Source organism: Anastrepha obliqua, chromosome 1 (genome assembly GCF_027943255.1).
Source record: "Anastrepha obliqua isolate idAnaObli1 chromosome 1, idAnaObli1_1.0, whole genome shotgun sequence".
Taxonomy (NCBI): domain Eukaryota; kingdom Metazoa; phylum Arthropoda; class Insecta; order Diptera; family Tephritidae; genus Anastrepha; species Anastrepha obliqua.
This window is the reverse complement of record NC_072892.1, coordinates 121,645,626-121,664,544: the sequence shown is the minus strand read 5'-3', so window position 1 is coordinate 121,664,544 and position 18,919 is coordinate 121,645,626. Positions and strand designations below refer to the sequence as shown.

The 18,919-nt window shown below is 35.3% G+C and overlaps 1 protein-coding gene across 4 annotated transcripts in view; it reads left to right on the top strand.

Annotated features, from left to right (window-relative positions):
• LOC129235918 (oxysterol-binding protein-related protein 8) overlaps positions 1 to 18,919 on the top strand; it is a 93,105-nt gene that overhangs the window by 19,044 nt on the left and 55,142 nt on the right. For 2 of the 4 annotated variants that reach the window (XM_054869995.1, XM_054869992.1), the window contains exon 2: positions 6,739 to 6,840. The exons of the other annotated variants lie outside the window; for them this stretch is intronic. In XM_054869995.1, coding sequence (XP_054725970.1) covers positions 6,739 to 6,840 — 102 coding nt within the window. The remainder of the gene's footprint in view (positions 1 to 6,738; positions 6,841 to 18,919) is intronic. 4 annotated transcript variants of the gene reach the window in all.

Here is an 18,919-nt window from a genome sequence, read left to right as displayed (position 1 = left end):
CTCTTTCCATCTAGGAAAGAATGGAATAAGGAAGGGATTGTGACTAAACAACTTCGACACTACAGTCTATACAGATGGCAGTAAAATGGATTCTGGTGTTGGAGCTGGCATACGAGTATATTCTCATATACTTAAAATTGACACTTGCAGTGTCTTTCAGGCGGAAGTACTGGCAATTGGGGAAGCTTGTTGACTACTAATCGCAGATGCCTCTTTTAAGCGCAGTATCGCTATTCTTTCTCATAGCCAACCTGCAATCCAGGCACTGGATTCGCCGACAACAACCTCGAAGCTGGTAGAACAAAGCAGGACTAGCCAACCATAAAGTTACCTTAATATGCGTCCCGGGACATTGGAGCATTGAAGGTAATGAAAAAGCACACACCATTAGGTGCAGTCAAGAGTGCTATTTCCCTAAAATACCTCCGAATCGCAGATTGTAGATGGAGAGACCAGACGAAATGCAAAATTAGCAAAACGCCATTGCCCACCTACAACCGTAAGCAATCCGTCAACATTCATAAACATGAAACGACGGGACGCCTGGAGACAAACGGCACTCATAACTGGCTTTTGGTCTGTGGGAGAACAAGCAGCCAAAATGGGCATCCCTCACAACACATACTGTCACAGTTGTAAGCAACCGGAGAAAAAGGAAACAATTTTCCACCCCTATTGGCAGAAATACCTCCAATCTGATCAACTTTTATGTGTCAGGCTCCTATATAAAAAAGGCTGCTCGCTTTTAAAATTCGATCTGAACTCCTTAGACGTAGTTTGCGTATTAAAATTAAATGCTAGTAGGCTCCACTATCTCTCCTTTTAAAATGCATAATGGAAGTAAGTATTTAATTTACGAAGTAATTATTTAATTTGCAATTATTTAAACAGCTTTTGCCCCTTCATATATCACAATTACACTGACAGCTTTATTGACGCACGAGTCAAGTTAATCCATAGCTAACATTTCGTTATCGCCCATCAGCAAACAACTCACGTGTACGTAGCTTACTCTCGCTTTTACCTTTAATGTTTGCCTGTATTCGGAAAAACAATGAAAATAAACCTATTCTTATTTGCTAATGCAATCCACTCACTCATTAATTCTATTGCATGCCTTATACTATTTTGCATTCAGCAGAAGTGAGAATGCAGTTTCCTTATATTTCTGTAGTCAATTGCAAAGCGATTTTAATTCGTACACGTGCGTATTTATTTGTACAAATGTACAAAAAAGGCGCCAATACCATACAGGACACGTGCGTATTTATTTGTACAAATGTACAAAAAAGGCGCCAATACCATACAGGAATACACTGCGGATAGGAGGGAGTTGTGGGGAAAGAGCCAAGTAGTAGCAATATTTTACTTAACACACCCGCTTGATGTGATACTCATAGTAACTAAAATTTCTTAATTTCTACTACTATTCCCCTTTCCTTAGTCATTGTTATCCAACGCCCGCTTTATGGCGCCTTAATACAATATCACCCGTGTGCGTCCATCAGAAGTACTCGTATTATCTCCAGTCATGCTGTGTGAGTGCGTCTGCGTGTGCACTGAAGTGGTGCATAAGAGTGGAGCGGGTTGCTTTTAATTAGGCTATGAATTGTGCACAACAGCTGGAAAATTATACCCCAAGCCGGCTGGCGGACAAGCAGGCGTCACAAAATTCACAACACAACAGCGGGACATTGTTGCTACTCGCACTAGTGAAGGGAGGGGAGGGTCTACGAATGTTCTCAATTGTCATATGCGCAAAACAACAGACGCTGGCAGAGTTTCTTATGCCTTTAGTGGCACATTGCTCGGGTTACTGGGTTTTATCGCACTTTAGTCTTTGTAACTGTGCATTGCTGAAAGCTTTGTTTTGTTTTAGACGGGCTGTCGTATGCGCTAAATGTAAGTGATTATGGCTTTATTGCAGGTTCTTCGTGCTCAAGTTGGGTTTTTGTTATGCAGGCGAAATGTTGGTTTTACAAATACATATACGCGTGTACATACAAAGACATGAATATGAAATGCTTGCTGGATGAATAGAGTATTTACAGGTTGAGGTGATTATCTTAAGTAGTTTGCAAATTCACCTCGCACTTGTTTATGCCTTTAAAACCGCGATTATTTAATAAAAAAAAATTACAAATACCCAACTATTCGAAAAAGATAGAAAATTTTAAGGATAATGGGCGTTGTTGTGAAAAAAAGTCCGTATCTCCCAAAAAAAATTCACAGAAAAGAAAATCTTCGGCCTAACCGGTCATCCAGCATTTTTTTTACATTTTCATTATACCTGCTTTTCATTACTTATGTTCGATACCAAAATAGTTCAGCCAAGAATGACAGATTTACAAGGTCTGCTCTTTAACTATGGTGAAAAAGAAAATTGTGAGGGGACCATCGGCTGCCACGTTACTTGGGAGATTCGGTAGCCGAATATTGCACGATCATTTCACACATTGAGCACACTCGTCCAATCAGATGGCAACGAAGTCTGTCATTGGTTGATTTTTTTGTATATTACCAACACAATATAACTTTTTTGTAAACACTTTCCAAGTGACGCCAGCCCGTCAGCTGATTCTGTCGAATTCGCCCAAAGCTGAATAACGGTCTGTTAAGGAGAAGCAAAATTCTGTCCGCTCATTCACACACTCGTCCAATCAGTTGTGGTTCAGACGGCAATGACAGCAATATGAGTTCATCACCAACACAATCTCGCTATTTTCGTAAAAAAAACGTTGTCATGACCCCAGTTACGTTTAGCTGATTCCATCAAACTCGCTGAGATCCGGCTAACAGTCTGATTTTGATCATTAAATCTTCTCACCATGATCACCAGCTAATAATCCAAATTAAGATTGGAAACGAATAGTTTTTATCCCAAAGAGAAGAAATAATTAAAAAGTTAATCAAAGCAAAATTTACCATTACTTGCAAAGACCGGTCCCCCCCAAATTGGGGGACATCAGAATTCGTTTTAGAGGTATGGTTCCTTCGGCAAAGTTTTTTATTTTGATCCCTAGAATACGATTTTCACAGAGCAATGAGCGATTTTTAAGTCGACCCGCCCTAGTATACATACTTTATTTCTGACTATAAACTGCAAATTGCAAACCGGCACAAATAAGACAGCAGGCAGAAGTGTAAAGAAAGACCAGATTCCACGAAAAAAAAAAAAAATTACAAAAAATTTAGTGTTATGCCTTCTGATCATATATTTTTGTCAACGATAATTTTTGCTAGCTAAAATTTCTTGAGTTTAAAATGATCGTCTCTCCAGCATTCAACTCTCACTTTACTCTCTGAATTTTTGGTGTGATGGATAACTTTTTGGCGTTATCGAATGCGTACTTCCAAAAATGACGAATAATTATTACGAATTTTTGTGGTATCCAATCATGTGACGAAATATGTTTACATTTCAGTATTTTGCCTTAAATGTTGTCTAAAAATTAAATATTGCAGAATGCTGCATGCTTTCACAACAATATTTTTAGGTTTAGGTATTAGGTTAAGTGACCAAAAGCAAAGCGAAGAAAAAACTGTACGAATCGCATAAGAAAACAACAAGAAAAAAGACTCTTCCACGATCACCAATGAAAATTTAAACATATTGACTTCATGCTTCCAAAAGTCGTTTTTGTACACATTCCCTCGGGTGCATTTCAAACAGTAGCGTTCTGTTTTTAAACTGTGGTTATCTATCATTTTTGCATTCTTCTCACAATTAACCGAAAAGGTTTGATAATATTTTATGGAATTTATATTTCTTTGTTTTAAAGGGTTTAAGGTTACAATTTTAAAGGCCTTTAGAAAGTTACGAATTCAAATAAAACAAATTAATTCAGTAGCTAACCAAATATGATCAGATTTATCGCAAGCTTGAGTTTTAGAGCAAATCCTGCCTGTAATTATGTCTAGTACTGATTAAATTACCTCCACTGTTTTTGTTTTTGTTTTATGAGGAGGAAGCACCGAAAGCCTTACCCCGTCAGTGAGGGACTTTAACCCGAACTAAAGCTCCTGCCGTCAAAGTACCGATCCCCCCGGTACTACCGTCAAGTATTTCGTCGGCAGGCGGTTTGAGCGTTACACTCAACGTCAGTTACTGTTCTGGTGCAAAATGTCACAAGCTGCTTCTGCCTATTACCACCACTGTTGAGTAATATCTGAAGAGAACCATCCCTGTCGGATCTATACGCCCCCACCCCCCATGTCCGTGTTCGTTACCATAGAAAAGTTAGTTTCTAATAGTGGTATCGTCAGGTTACCTGCGTTTTCATCTCTGGATAGGTTTGCTGCCTCACGAGCCATGTGCTGGGCTTTGCTCTAATTGTCCTGCCTCTTCAACATCAGTGGCACTAAGTTCTCGGGCGTGATGCTGCTGCCAAGGCTCTCTTCCAGTTTAGCCCTTACTCTTCTGAAGCGGAGACACGCCGTTTGCATCCCGATAAATAGGCCCCATAACCTTTCCAGGTTTCATCAACGGTAACAACTCGATGCAAAAATTCCTTCGGACCTCGCTTAAATTTCTCCAAACACTGCTTCGAAGTTAACAGCCGCATCCACTTGTTGTTGCCTTTGAGCAAAAGCAGCATCCATCGCCAACTTATCATAAAAAAATATTAATTGCCGGTCCGGTCGACAGGAGTTTTGTCTCAGGAGTTTTGTCTCTCCTCTTCCTTCTCTGTACTTCGCACTAATCTCTCCATCCACAAACTGGGATTTGAGGGTTGTGCTAGGGTTATCTTTCCGAGCAGGCAAGACTGGAAGGAGGGGAGAGTCGCCAACGGATCCCAGATGGAATCTGGAGTGGGAGCGGGGGTCTTCTCTAAATCAGCCAGCATTTCGGTCTCCTTTAAACTAATTCAACAGCACTGGATGACTGTAGAAGGTTTTCTCTTCCCAAACATTCAAAACGGAACGTAAGTGCTACTTAAAGTGAACCTGTGGCACTCTTGCCATTTTACCTACCTACCTACCGGTCGACACACCAATGACCTCTGTTACTTTGCGCACTTTCGTTCGTTGATCAGCGATAATCATGTCGTGGGCTTTTTGAATGATTTCCTCACTAACCACGTCTGCCGGCCGACCTGGTCGCTTCTCATCAAAAACGAATGTTCGCCCACGATTAAATTCATTGAACCAATATCTAACTGTGGCCATAGATGGCGAAGCATCCCTATAGACAGCATCTAACCTTGCTTTTATCTCCTCGCATTTTTTCCCATCCAAAAAAAAAAAAAACGAATTACCGAACGATACTGCTCTTTTTCCATTTTAGCGAAACACGTCGAAGCACTCGAATAGCTGCCGAATCCAAACTAACCTATCAATCAGTCTGAAATATGTTTCGTTGTCAGTTGATAGATGGCAGCACACGATGCTCTGTCATCAAGCGAGGGTACTTATTGAACCGCGATCGTATATACAGACTGCGACAAAATATATAGCATCTCTACATTTTGACAAGCTTTCACCAGTTATTTACTTATTTTTTAATTAACATAATTTTTTTATAAAAATAAAGATAATATAGATCAGAGTTTCGAACTTTATGCGGGATTCATACAAATTCGGCAAACTTTCATCAAAATTTCAAAATTTTTAATCAGAATTAAAAAACAAAAAAAAATTTGTATATCCTATTAAATTTCATTTTTTCACTGCTTCACATCACTAGTGCTTTATCTTAGCTCATGTATTTGATATTTGTCCTAATTTTAAAATTAATCCACACTAAGATTAGTGTAAGCTCTGTAAAGTAGTGTATGAAGGACATTTTACATTCCGAGAATTGATTGTCTGCTTGTTGACTTTTGATCACTTTTCACATTTGAAGGTGTTGCTTTTTTTCTGCAAAATTTCGTGCGTCTGTTAAGGAAATGAATTATAAAAAATTAACGGGATTTTGTAGCAATTTTCAGCTTAATTTTTATATACTAAAATTTTATGGAATATAAAACTGCGTACCCAAAATTCGTTGTTTTTTATGTGATTAAAAAGTTAGAAAACTTGTTGAAAATTTTCCCAACTTTTGATGAACAATTTTCCAACGAGCTTTACTTTCATAAAAAAAAATACTAAAAATAAAAAAAAAACTACAAAATAGTCAATACTGGTCAAAATGCTGAGTTGATATCTTTTTTCGCGGGCTGTACAATGTTTGTTTTAACTACTCCCATCAAAATTTATGAGGCTGCAGTTATTAAGAGTTTTAGGAATCGTTTCTATGCAATATTTTTTTATTGCTTTATTGCAGTGTGACATTGAACCAGCGAATATGAAAACGACACAATTCCAGATATGTGACACCACCCTCGACACAAACATATTTACTTATAAAAACTACATTGCAGCTGAATTTGAAATGATTTCCCCTTTATCTTATTCCTTAGTACCAGAACGCCTTTTCTTGTGTGATATTCATTTTTTATTATTCTATCAAAATTTTTACTATGTGCAAATGTAGGTACATACTTATTTTCATATTGAACTTTGTAATAAAAGTAACCATCATTTTTTTAATTTAATTTCTTTTATTTTTTTAATCTAAAATTATATTTTTAGTATACATATAGAATATGATAAAAAAAATGCTTATGTACAAATGTACGCCTTTTTAAGAATCTCGTTGGCAATAATTGTTATGAATATTCTTTGTTGTTGTAGTTGTTGTTGCTGTTGTTTAATTAAATTAATCTCTAAATATTTATGTTTGAAACGCTTTCGCAGCTTTTGATTTCAAGTTTATGCGGCGTACATCTTCAAAAGTTCTATTGCCAAAACTTCCGTCCACAGATAGCTTGAGCAACAGCCCGGGTCCATCATCGCCAGGTGATTGTTTTCCAAATTTTCTACAAATCTCAATTCCTATTTATGTATATATGTTTAAATAATATATGTACTTAAACTAATAATAATAATAATTTATAATTGGCAATTACAAAAAAACAAAAAAAACTGCATAACACTCGACACGTGAGAAAAAATTATAAGTTTTTTTTCGTAATACATATAATATGACACATACATAAATACATACGTATACATGTGTTTTAAGTGCGTCTGTTGCACAAAATTGTGGACAAGTTTTTGTGTTTGTTGTTGTTAAATGTTTGCTTATCGCTCTGGGTCAACGATGAGTGGAACTTTTTTTAATTACTCGACAGAATTATAACGACTTGCTGTTGTTGTTTAGTTATTTGTATGTATTATTTTATAGTTGTTTGTTTATTCACTTTCTTGTGTCGAATTTTTGCACAGTTTTTACAGTATTTAACCTCATAGATGCTCGAATCGGTTGTTATTGTATTAAATTTTTTTTAAATTATAATATAAAATATTTTTTTTTGTTTTATACTTGTATGTAGTACCTAAATGATTATTTGTTGAGTATCTCAAAAATCACAAATCAAATGAGCCCTTGATTTTGAAAGTCGACTAAGTCATATTTTCCTTGTTTCGAGATAATTAGGGTTTTGCGTTTTAAAGGATTAAAAAATATTTTTGCACTATGGAAAATGATTTTTCGACAGTAAAGTAGTGCCAACAAACAAGAATTTATTATGGTTGTGAAATTTATAACCATTTTTAACTGGATATGTGCTTTTGAAAGGTTGCAAATGACTTAGTCGACTTTCAAAATTAACAGAATGACTTTATAAATGACTTATTCCAAGGAAACATTTTTATTAGTAATTAACATTTTATTCAAACTCATTTCATTGTAACAAAGTAAATTATTTGTTAATACATATTTAGGGAAGTAAAGTGTTTGTGAAAAATTGGTGGGATATACGGTAGTAAATCCATCATATCTTTATGTTTTTCTTTTGTTATTGGTCTAATAGTTGTGTACAATGGAGGCAAATCAATATTTTTGTATATTTTAGGTCTTCCTATTTTAGGTGAGAGGTCTAATATTTTGAATTCGGAATTGTCATCTAAGGAAGTTTTATAAAACATCTTATATGGAGAATTTTTTAGAAATCTGATCCATTGAATTTTTAGCCAAGACACAGCTTCTCCATTGGTGTTTTTCTTTCTATAACTCGTTGAATCTTTTAGTTGTTTTGTCGAAATGAAATTTTTCTGAGCCATTTGTACCACCAAAAATGGGGTTTTTTTTACATACTTCTATTAAATTATAATAATGCTCAGGTATGTATAAATAATTCGATTTTTTAATTTTAGTTTCTATCATACCAAAATCGCGATCATTTGGCAAAAAAGAATGGCCGGATACCATAAATTTATGATCAACAGTTTCAACATTGTTATCAGATGACAATTTTTAACTAAACTAAAGCTATATTGATGTTACGATTTTGTCCTGTGCAGGCATCACTGTAAGCTATGACGTGCTTTTGAGTGGTAATGTCCTGAATGTGCTTTAAGATGCAGGACGCAACTTCCTGTGATCCTCTTGAAGCGATTGTTTCATCCCATACATACATTTTAGCATTTTCATTGTGGAAATTATGAAACCCCAAATTGTATACATACATGTTGCGCTTATAGTAAGCTACCGAAACAGAAAGTTTGGGATACGCAAGTGCTTTCTGTAGATCAAATGTGAAACCGTAATATTCACTCGGGTTATCTTTTGCTTTTTGTATGTCATCTGTTAAACTTTTTCTGGCCTGTTCGGCACTGATAAGATGTGAATCACGAATTTCCATAAGATGCAACTTCTCGTCTTCGTTACTGGATGCTTCTATTTTTAGTTTTAGTGAATCACACTTTTGGCAAGTGTCTTTACGAGGAGTATGAAAATTTACGTTGAACTCCGTATTGAAAATTTTCCTGTAAGTCCACTCCTTCACACGTGATATATTATTTTCATCACATTTTTTCACATACAGCTCATACATTTTTCGGATATCTAAGTCAGCACTTAAATACTTTCGACCTGAAGTGTGATGTGATCTCGTGTAATGGCTCTCACATGCTGGAAAACTCAGAATATGTTCTCGTACCACTTTAATTTTATCTTCATCTGTTTTTCTAGATGAACCAAGCATTTTGCCACGTAAATCCATTCCAGGTGATTTGGCATTTAAGGCACCGTTTAATCTTCCGTAAGATATTTTAAAAGTATCAAAAAAAAAAGTTCTACAAATGGAAACTTCTGAATTTCGTAAATTTATATGATGCTTATAACTACATTTTCTTATATATCCTTCTTCATTTCTGGGTCGTATTTGCTTTATTGACCAAACCGTGCAGAAACAAATTCTGTTTTTCAAAACTTGCTAATTTCCAAAAAAAATCAAAATTTGCTTTCCTATCTACATATCCAATTGCATTTATACATTGTTTGGAACAACGGCAATCTTTATGTTCGAAAAGTTACCACTCACAAGCTTAGACTTTTTTGTTTCATATTCCTCTCCACTATTTCTCTTCATTTTTCTTATATTTTGTGCATAATTAAGTTGATTTCGGCTCCTCTTTCTTGATTTCATGTTGATTTCTTCCATTTGTGGGATTCCGAATTCACTTTCACAGTATCAGTTGATTCATCTGAAGACGATATTGCTCTTATTCGTTTCCATTTCTTGGGAGCATTACTTAAACTTCTTCGCAGTACAATGGCTACAATTAACTATAAATAGTACGTTTTTACATTTAAATGATTACTTGATCATACCTGAATCGTTATCTGAAGGCATTACAAAATTATTATTTATTTTCCAAAATTTCACAACGAACTGACTTAGTCGACTATCAAAATGAACAGTTTCCGTATTTTGTTTAACAACCAAAAAATACACTCAATTTTACGAGTTAATTTTCATGGCATACTGCTAATCTCTTCAGATTATGTTAGTTCATTAGGATTAGATAACAAGTAGCTGATAAACTCGATTTTTAAAAATTTTGACTTAGTCGACTTTCAAAATCAAGGGCTCAAATATTGAATCTAAAAATGGTCTAAGGTTTATTGATCCTAAATTTGTCCGTCCTATTCAACTTAACCTAGCATCGCCAGCTGTTTAGCGTGAAGCTACATTCTCTGTCAAATTCACTATCTACCTTTCACTTCAATCAAGCAATTACATACAGTGACCGACAGAAGTCTACATATACCCCTCCCTTTCGTTGTTTACAAAGTACTTTGCTTAAAAATGTGTTTATGCAATTTCATGTGAAATCTTTTTCTAAACTAAAACAAATCCATTCTCTTACATAAAACAGTGAGATAAAAAAACGCAAAAACAGCGTTGACAAAAGTGTACATACAGAAGCGGTTTCCTAGCTGGTACTCTGATATCCTATGTTGTGATAACGGTAAAGTACCGTTTGTCTATTTCCTTTTCTTATGTTTGTTGCTTTGCTAATATTGATTTTAGTTGCAATATGAATACTTAAGCATCTACAACGGCTCCTCGAAAAGAGATATCAGTTGACGTTAGAAATTTAGTTATTCAGCATAGGAAAGAAAAAAAATCATATGGCGAAATTTCAAAAATCTTAAACTTAAGTCGTGCAACAGTCCATACCAGTGTTTCCACCGAAATAAGCCGCGCAGTGGCCGCCCGAGCAAACTATCTCGCGGAGACGTCAGCTTGATTCTAAAAGAAGTGGACAAAAATCCAAAAGTTTCTGCTCCAAAATTGGCCGAGAATATAGCTAACTCATCCAACAAGTGTGTTCATCCAAGAATAATTCAAAGAGCTCTGAACAAAAACGGCTTTCATAGTAGAACACCTCGAGAAAAGTCTCTTATTTCTGAAAAACACCCGTAAACTTCGCCTGGAGTTCGCCAAAGCACACTGGGAAACGGAGATGGATTTTTGGGAAAAAGTTTTGTTTACAGATGAATCGAAGTTTTATATATAGTCGGTAGCGTGGGAAGAGCAAAAGTGTGGAGGAAAAAAATGCTGCACTGAGTCCGAAGAATTTAGAATCAACATTGAAGCATGGTGGCGGCAATGTAATGGTTTGGGGAGCTGTTGCTGCATCTGGGGTTAGAAGATTAGTATTTATTGAAGGTAATATGGATCGTTATAAATACAAATCACTATTGGAAGTCAATCTGAAATCTTCGGTGGATGATTTGGAGCTTGGTCCAGGTTGGGTCTTTCAACAGGATACAAAGTACACAGCACACATTGTGAAGGATTGGCTGCTTTACCATGCAATTAAATACACCACCGCAATGCCCAGATTTGAATATTATTGAACATGTCTGGGAAAGTTTGGATCGAAAAATTAGAAAAAATACGATTTCAAGTGCTTCAGTACTCAAAGAACGACTAATAGAAGCCTGAAACAATTTAACTTCTACAGTATTAACAAATTTAGTCACATCGATGCCACGACGGCTTCAAGCAGTAATTGATGCTAATGGTGGACCAACTAAATACTAAGAAGCAATATTACTTAAGAGTTAAGTAAAGTTTTTCACACTGGAGTAAGATATTTGTGTACTGTATGTAGACTTTTGTCAACGTTGGTTTAAGCTTTTTTTGCCATAGCTTTGCTATTTTATGTTAATGTATGGATTTTTTTAAGTTTATAATGATTAGAAAAAGCTTTCAAATAAAACTGTGTAAACACATTTTTCAGTAAAGTTTTTGAACTTTCAATCCAGTGGAAATGGGGGTGTATGTAGACTGTTGTCGGTCACTGCATGTAAGTTGTTCTAAAGAAAAATTAAAATACATTTTTTATAAAGTTTAAGTACTAATAATTAATGTATAACATTTTTTTATATTTATTTTCATTGTTATCCCTTCTAAAAACAGGTTTTCTTTTAGCGCATTTTTGGCGCTGCTGCACGTATGTAACCTCTTAAGCAAATCAGTATATCTTAAGTGTTCTCCAAGGTGGGGCAAAATTAATCATCCAATTTTGAGTGCGAATGACTTTAAATATGATATAATATTGGGGTTGGGAATAAGTTTTCTTCCTCTCTTAGCCAAAGTTACGGATTATTTAGACATTTTAATATATGATATTATGTCAAGTATGTGCCATTGGAAGCTACAACTTTACTCCATCTTTCGGGCAGCATACGGATTTCTCTGACGAAAAGTTCGAGTTCTTTTGACTTGATCCATTCATTGAGCCAGTTTCCGATGCTCTCGTAAGAAGTGAACTGCTCTCCAATAAGGTCTGACTACATTCATCGGAACAGATGGTAATTCGAAAGTGCAAAGTCTGTGGAATACGGCGGGTGGGGCAAGATTTCCCAATTTAGTCTCTCTAAATATCTCTGAACCGATTTAGCAACGTGTGGCCTGGCGTTGGCATGCAGCAAAATCAGTTTGTCATGTCTGCCGTCCCTTTGAGCGGCCACTTTTCTTTCATCAAATTGTATCTGATGGAGCGTGATTACCGAAAATATTGATCAATATATGACATGTTTTTCGCTTGCATTTTTCTTTAATAATGAAACATGACAATAAAATAAAAAAATTAAAATAAAATTAAAAAAGATATTTGGAGTGATGGAAATTTTTATTTTGACCTTTACGCGCCCCACTGCTTGTCTGTATGTATATACTGCAGCTGTTTAGCTCATAAGTGTCAAATATGATTGACGTACGACGCCATTTCCATAAATTATAAACTTTCCGATGGAGTAACTAATTTTGCGCCACCTTGCATTATTATTTTTTCGTCTAAATACCCATGTTATAACAATAGAGCCTCGATTGAAACTTGGAAATCGCGCTGCTGAATTTAATAATTTATATAAAAATAAAAATAAATATCATACATAAATAAATATTTGGCGCGTAGACTTCTTTCAGGAGCTACAGTTTTAAGCCGATTTTGAACGGAAGATATTTTATGAGAAACTTTTTCGTGGGAGAAATGCACTCGAAGATTTGCAATTTCCTGCCGAGGATCGACCGATGGTACCTTCACAGCCTCATACAGCAGTCCAGTATTATCATTTATCATTTGTTTCTTGGAGTGATATCTGCATTAAGAAGAATAAGATTTGAGTGCATTTAAACGGAGAGAGAGAAAACCGCACGCGCTCTGCAGAAGCTTACTTATACGGGAAACATTTGTGCGGCTACATATTTACATTTTATGTACACAGTTGTGTTCTCATTGTTCAATGATTATTATTGTCATACCACCAAGAATCTTAAGTCTTTATTTCTTTCGAAATGAGGAAGAAACTGCCGTTGCGGTGAATGGCGAGAGTTATCGAGCTAAACATCAACGTCCCTACAAGACGCCGCAACTTGCCATCTAGCACGATTTATTGCAATATTCAAACCTCCATTGACGTCAAATGCCAGATTTATTGGAAAAAGTAGTCAAAAATTGGACTGATCGAATGGATCATGTAACTCATAGCCACGGCGGACATATGCGGGATATCATATTCAAAAATAAATGCCTTGGAATTATCTACCAGATTATTATAAAAAAAAAGTCATTCCATTAACATTTCTGTTTTGTATTATCATTTTAAGTTCTCAAGCTCTTAGGGAAAACACCCGATAGATAAATTAGCACATTTTGCCGTGACGTTATTGTAGCTATGGTGTTTGAGAGAACTAAGAGAAGAGAGTGTAAGAATATGTCCGTTTTTGTAAACAAGAATGAGAACTTAGGTTAAAAAGTATCGAAAGTCATAGACCGGCCACAATGGATCCATTGCATCCGTTGCGGCAACGAATTTGACTGACAGTATAATACAGGGTCCGGCACTCGAAGTGTAACCAATTAAGAAGGCCATAAATTTAGTTTGGAAATTTACTTTTATGCAATTCAAAGTAAAAAATGAGTGAAAATAATACAAAATTAAAAATCAATTTACTTTTGTTCGATATGGTCACCATTTGCTTTGACTATGTCCTTGAGAATCGAATCGCATGCTGCCCGAATATGACTTGTAGATATTTTGGCCCACTCGCGGACAATAACTTTTTTCAGCGCCTCGACACTGGTGAATCTTTTAGTTCAGACCTTGCTCGGCTTCAAAGCAACCTCCAAAATACTTTCCCGATAATATTTCGCATTTACCTTGACACCAGGCTGGATAAAAACGATTGGAGAGCGCCTATCTGCGGTTACAGTGGCCCAAACCATTACATGTGGAGGGTGATCAATCGATGACTCAAATTCTCATATGAACGGTCGGTTCAATAAACTCTATCGTTTTGGAAATTTACGAATTGTTCAATTTGAAAAACTTCTTCGCTCTCTCAAGTCTGACTTGTTGCTGCTTTGGTGTGAGATCATGCGCCTTTTGGATCTTGTTATTCTTGACTTAAAGATAATTTTTCAGTACGCAAAGGATGCTACAGTCAGATATTTTCAGTTCTTTCGTCAGTTGATTGGCAATTCGCCGGGGATTTCGCTCAAGTCGCTTCTTCAATTTTTGAACCATTTCACGTGACGTTGCAGTCTTTTGATGACCACCGCCATGACGTGTCGCGATGTTACCAGTTTCATTGTAACCAGTAACGGTGCGATAAATAGAAACTTTAAGTTGTTCGAGCTCACGAATGCTTGTTGTGATTTTCCAGCCAAATATAATGTAATCACACTATTACTTTTGAAATATATTACTAATTTTCTTTTTTCTCGTTTACTCTGGACTGGCAATTTAGCTGCGCGAGCGGTCTGAATTTGGTTACACTTCGAGTGCCGGACTCTGTAGATTATTTTGATATATTTGAATAGAAGGCGTCACATGCGTGCCATACGCCATGACGGAATGCCCAAAAACTGCCAACTTTTTGCTTTTGCCGAAAAAGATAAATGTTTAAAGGAGAACAATTTTGTAACGCGCTGAAACGAAGATAAATAAATTGAATTTAAATTCATTATGTCTATTCAAACACATTCTTATCTTTTCCATAAAAGCCCGAGAAAAGGCTAGGTTTAACAAAGTTGTCGTGAAAAATAAATGTGCGTCTCTATATCGAAGTTCATGACCATAATCGTCTACCATAAATTCTATCCACACAATGAAATATGATGTTTGATTTCACAAGAACACCTTTATTTTTATGCGGCAATACTTTCAATGAGACACCACGGTACGTTTTTCACATCAGTCAAATGCCAACGGATAATACTTTAGACAGACTGGCTGCATTGCATTTATAGACGGAGAGCTCATGACCAAAAAACCCAACATAATATATTTTATATATTACTTCTTGAAATTTTGTGTGAGATTAGTTTTTTAATACTAGAATCGATATCCCGCGGTCTGGCTGCTCAATAGCGGTCCTAATTATGGGTTTTTATTTTTTAAAATTGTTAATAAAAACATTTTCCCAACATATTTTATACCACTTGAAATTTTAACAGAATTTCATTTACGGTCTGTATAAAATGAAACGATGGTTGCCAGCCCATTCTCATGGTCCCAAAGTACTGCCAGCCCATGTTGAAAGTGCGTTGATGGAAGCACAAGTCAACATATTTTATACTGGCTGTCTTTTTTACACGACATTGGCAATACAATAAATTGATGAAATCTGTAGAGCCAGCCCATTCTGATGGTCCCATCACATGGAAAATTTGGAAAATTTCATTCCTGTGAGTGCGAGCGAGACCGACTTACGTGAATGTGGGCGCGCGAGAGTGAGCGTATATCGTTTATTTCGTTTATATACTGTCTGTCGCACGCGCTGGCTCTACTTTTTTACTAGGAATTTTGAATAGTGATTCATAATAGTCTAAGAGCTCATGACCAAAAAACCCAACATATTATTTAAGACCGCTATTGAGCAGCCAGCCCCCGGATATCGATTCGAGTATTAAAAAACTAATCTCACACAAAATGTCAAGAAGTATAAAATATGTTGGGTTTTTTGGTCATGAGCTCTTAGACTATTATGGCCTTAATACAAATTATTGATTCGGAGGTTGATTCGCCAGCCGAAATCTGCACTATAATTTCAGACACTCGTCCAAACACATATTCAAACGCACGTCCAATCAGTCGGTGTTCGACGGTAACGAAGTGACATGGTGTTAATTTTTTTTGTGTGCCACTAACACATTCTTATTTTTTTCGTTTCCTACTACGTCAGCCCATCCGCATCAAATTCGCTGAGAGCCGACTAACGGTCTCATATTGGCCACACCATTAAAAATCTTTTCATTATGTTGTACAGCAGTAACAATACATACTAGGTGGCGCAAAATTAGTCATCCAATTTTGGTTAGGAATAACATTTTTATTAAATAAGAAACAAACATGATTTCGTGTGATGGAAATCTTTAGTTTGACCTGTACGCGCTCCATTGCTCTGTTTGCATTATATACTGCTACTATTTGCAAAAATTATAAATCTTGTCGTCGCTCGGGTAAAAATTGCAATGTTCACTAACCCCATTGCATAGGTCCATTAGTACAAGCACGCACAGCTGGTCGTCAAAAAATGTCCACAGCTGATATCACCTTATTCCAAAACCCTCTTTTATGTGACATAGTTGCATAAAAATAGATTAAATTTCATAGAAATTCGTATCAAAAAGTCTAAAAAATGTCGTAGACATTTAAATATTTCTTAATAGAAAAGCATATTATATTAAAAATACTTTTTATTATAAATTTGCCAAGTCAAAGATATTATTTTGTTTGTTTTTTTTGTTTTGTCGATATTATATTGTTTTTGATGTTACCATAAGAATTCTAATTTGGCCTTGCAACACCGCCAATACAAAAACGACCAAGCACTTTCACTATTACCCAGCCAGGTGCCTGTTAAACTCAAACCTCGGGTACCTGTCAAAAAAACCGTAAAAAGAAGAGTGTTTTTACTTGCATTTTTGTACAATGCACTAACTCTGTCATTTGTCTACCAATGCCTATGAGGAAGATACTGGAAATGCGAATTGAAAGAAGAAGAGTAGGAAAACTCTACAATTACGTCAGTTCAACAGCTGATTCGAATTCATTGAGTCCTGAGCAACAGTTCACCGTACAGACATTAATGGCGTGAGTCACTCGCCGTGTTTTTTTTGGCTGCTAGTCATTGCCGCCTAGCGCCGTTCTCATAATGCTAACTCAATGTTTGTAGTAATGTAAATATTTACTTACTCTGATGTCATTTTTGTTGCTATAATTCAATTAGCGCTGAAAACGGTGCAATCACTCACATACTGGACATATTCAATTACTTTAACAGTTGTGGTTCAAAGTGCAGATAAACTTGTTTAATGAATTATAAAACTTAAATGAAGCATGCACCGATATTTTTCAACTTTGAAAATTGTTTTATTAAAATCCCCGCAATTAGAATGAAAATGATGTCGCATTACCGCATTCATTTAATGATTTACTTTAATTGAAAATAAATACTGAGAAAATAAAAAAAAAATACTCTATTTCCGTTCAAATGCGCTTTGAATTTTATTTGTTAAAAAAAAAAAAACGGGATTGTACAATAAATTAACTACCTCCTGTAAAATATAAAACTTTTTGTATTTCATCTAAGCATATAAATTTATAGTTTTATAGCAGTTAAAACCAGTTTAAATATTTGATTTGACACTTTAATGTTCTTAGCAAATATCATGCCAAGGCATGTGTTTGTATGTGTGTATGTGTGGAAATGAGCGATAGTGGATATCTAATTTTTGCGGTTCGTTTTTATGTTAACGCGTCTATTATTTCAATGTGCGACATTTTACAAAAACAAAAGTGTTCACCTGCATTAATGCTTAGCTAAGCTTTTTGGAGCTTTTTTTTTGAATGTTATTAGCAGCAATGTTTTGTGGTCTAATTACAATACGAGGTGTGATTATTAAATAACGAGACTGACGTTCGAAACCCTTTTTTAAATTTAAAATTTAAAATGCAAGCTTACTAGGTTGTTCAATAAATTTTGCGATTTGATGAGGAAAACACAATTTTATGGTTTCAAATACATTTTATTATTCAATATAGTCTCCCTGAACACCAATACATTTCTTCTAACGAGATTCCAATTTATGAATTCTGTCCCTGAAGGAAGAATTTGTAAGGGCTGCAAAATACGCAACATCTTTATTTGATGAAAACGCTTTCCACGCATACATTTTTTTTAGGTCTGGAAACATATGGACGATGCTACGGCTACTAACATACCGGACAACTTCTTACAACTTACAAAAATATGTAAAAAAATTTGAACTTAAAAACTTGAAAATTGACGAAGTTGCACCCAATACAATAAGTGCAAGTGGTGAGTTACAACGTCCAATGAAAACTTTAAACGCGTTTTTTTTCAAAGCGACTTTTCTGACCACGGTGGCCTCGATTTTTCGAAGACTTATGAACCGATTTTAATTTTTTTTTTTTGTACATGTATTGACTACACTCGTACATAGCCGTTTTTTTAAATTCCAAAAATTAATATTTTTTCAAGCATTTCGAAAACAATAAAAGGGTAAAAAACACTAACTTATTTCTCAAACCTGCACCATTTCCTAAAAAAACAAAAAAATAAAAAAAAACCACCACGTACGACGATCGCCATTGATGTATAGATTAAGAAGTTTTTTGGTTTTTTGATTGCAGATGATTTTTCACCGCTGTATCGTGTCCCTCAGGGTGCGTTAGTTTTTTATGATGTCATTGCACTAATATTAATAACAATTGTAATTTTTAATCTGTTTTAGTAAAAATTTGAGTCAGTATAGATGAATATATAATATGTTAAATAAATTATAATCTGTCCGATCGCCAAATAATCATCCGTACTTATAAAAAAAAAATCATGAAAATCAATTAATTTTCACGCTTTCACAATGGAGAGGTTTTCCTCCTTAACACGTTCGCGGTCGTGAATGCTATAGCAATCATTTTCATAGTGATGCAAAATGACGTGCATGCTACAGCATTAAAATTTTAAAGCCAAGTTTTGTTCATTTAATTTCATGTAACTTTAAGTTTTTGTAATTAATGTACATTTCAAAGTAATGGCCACTTGAT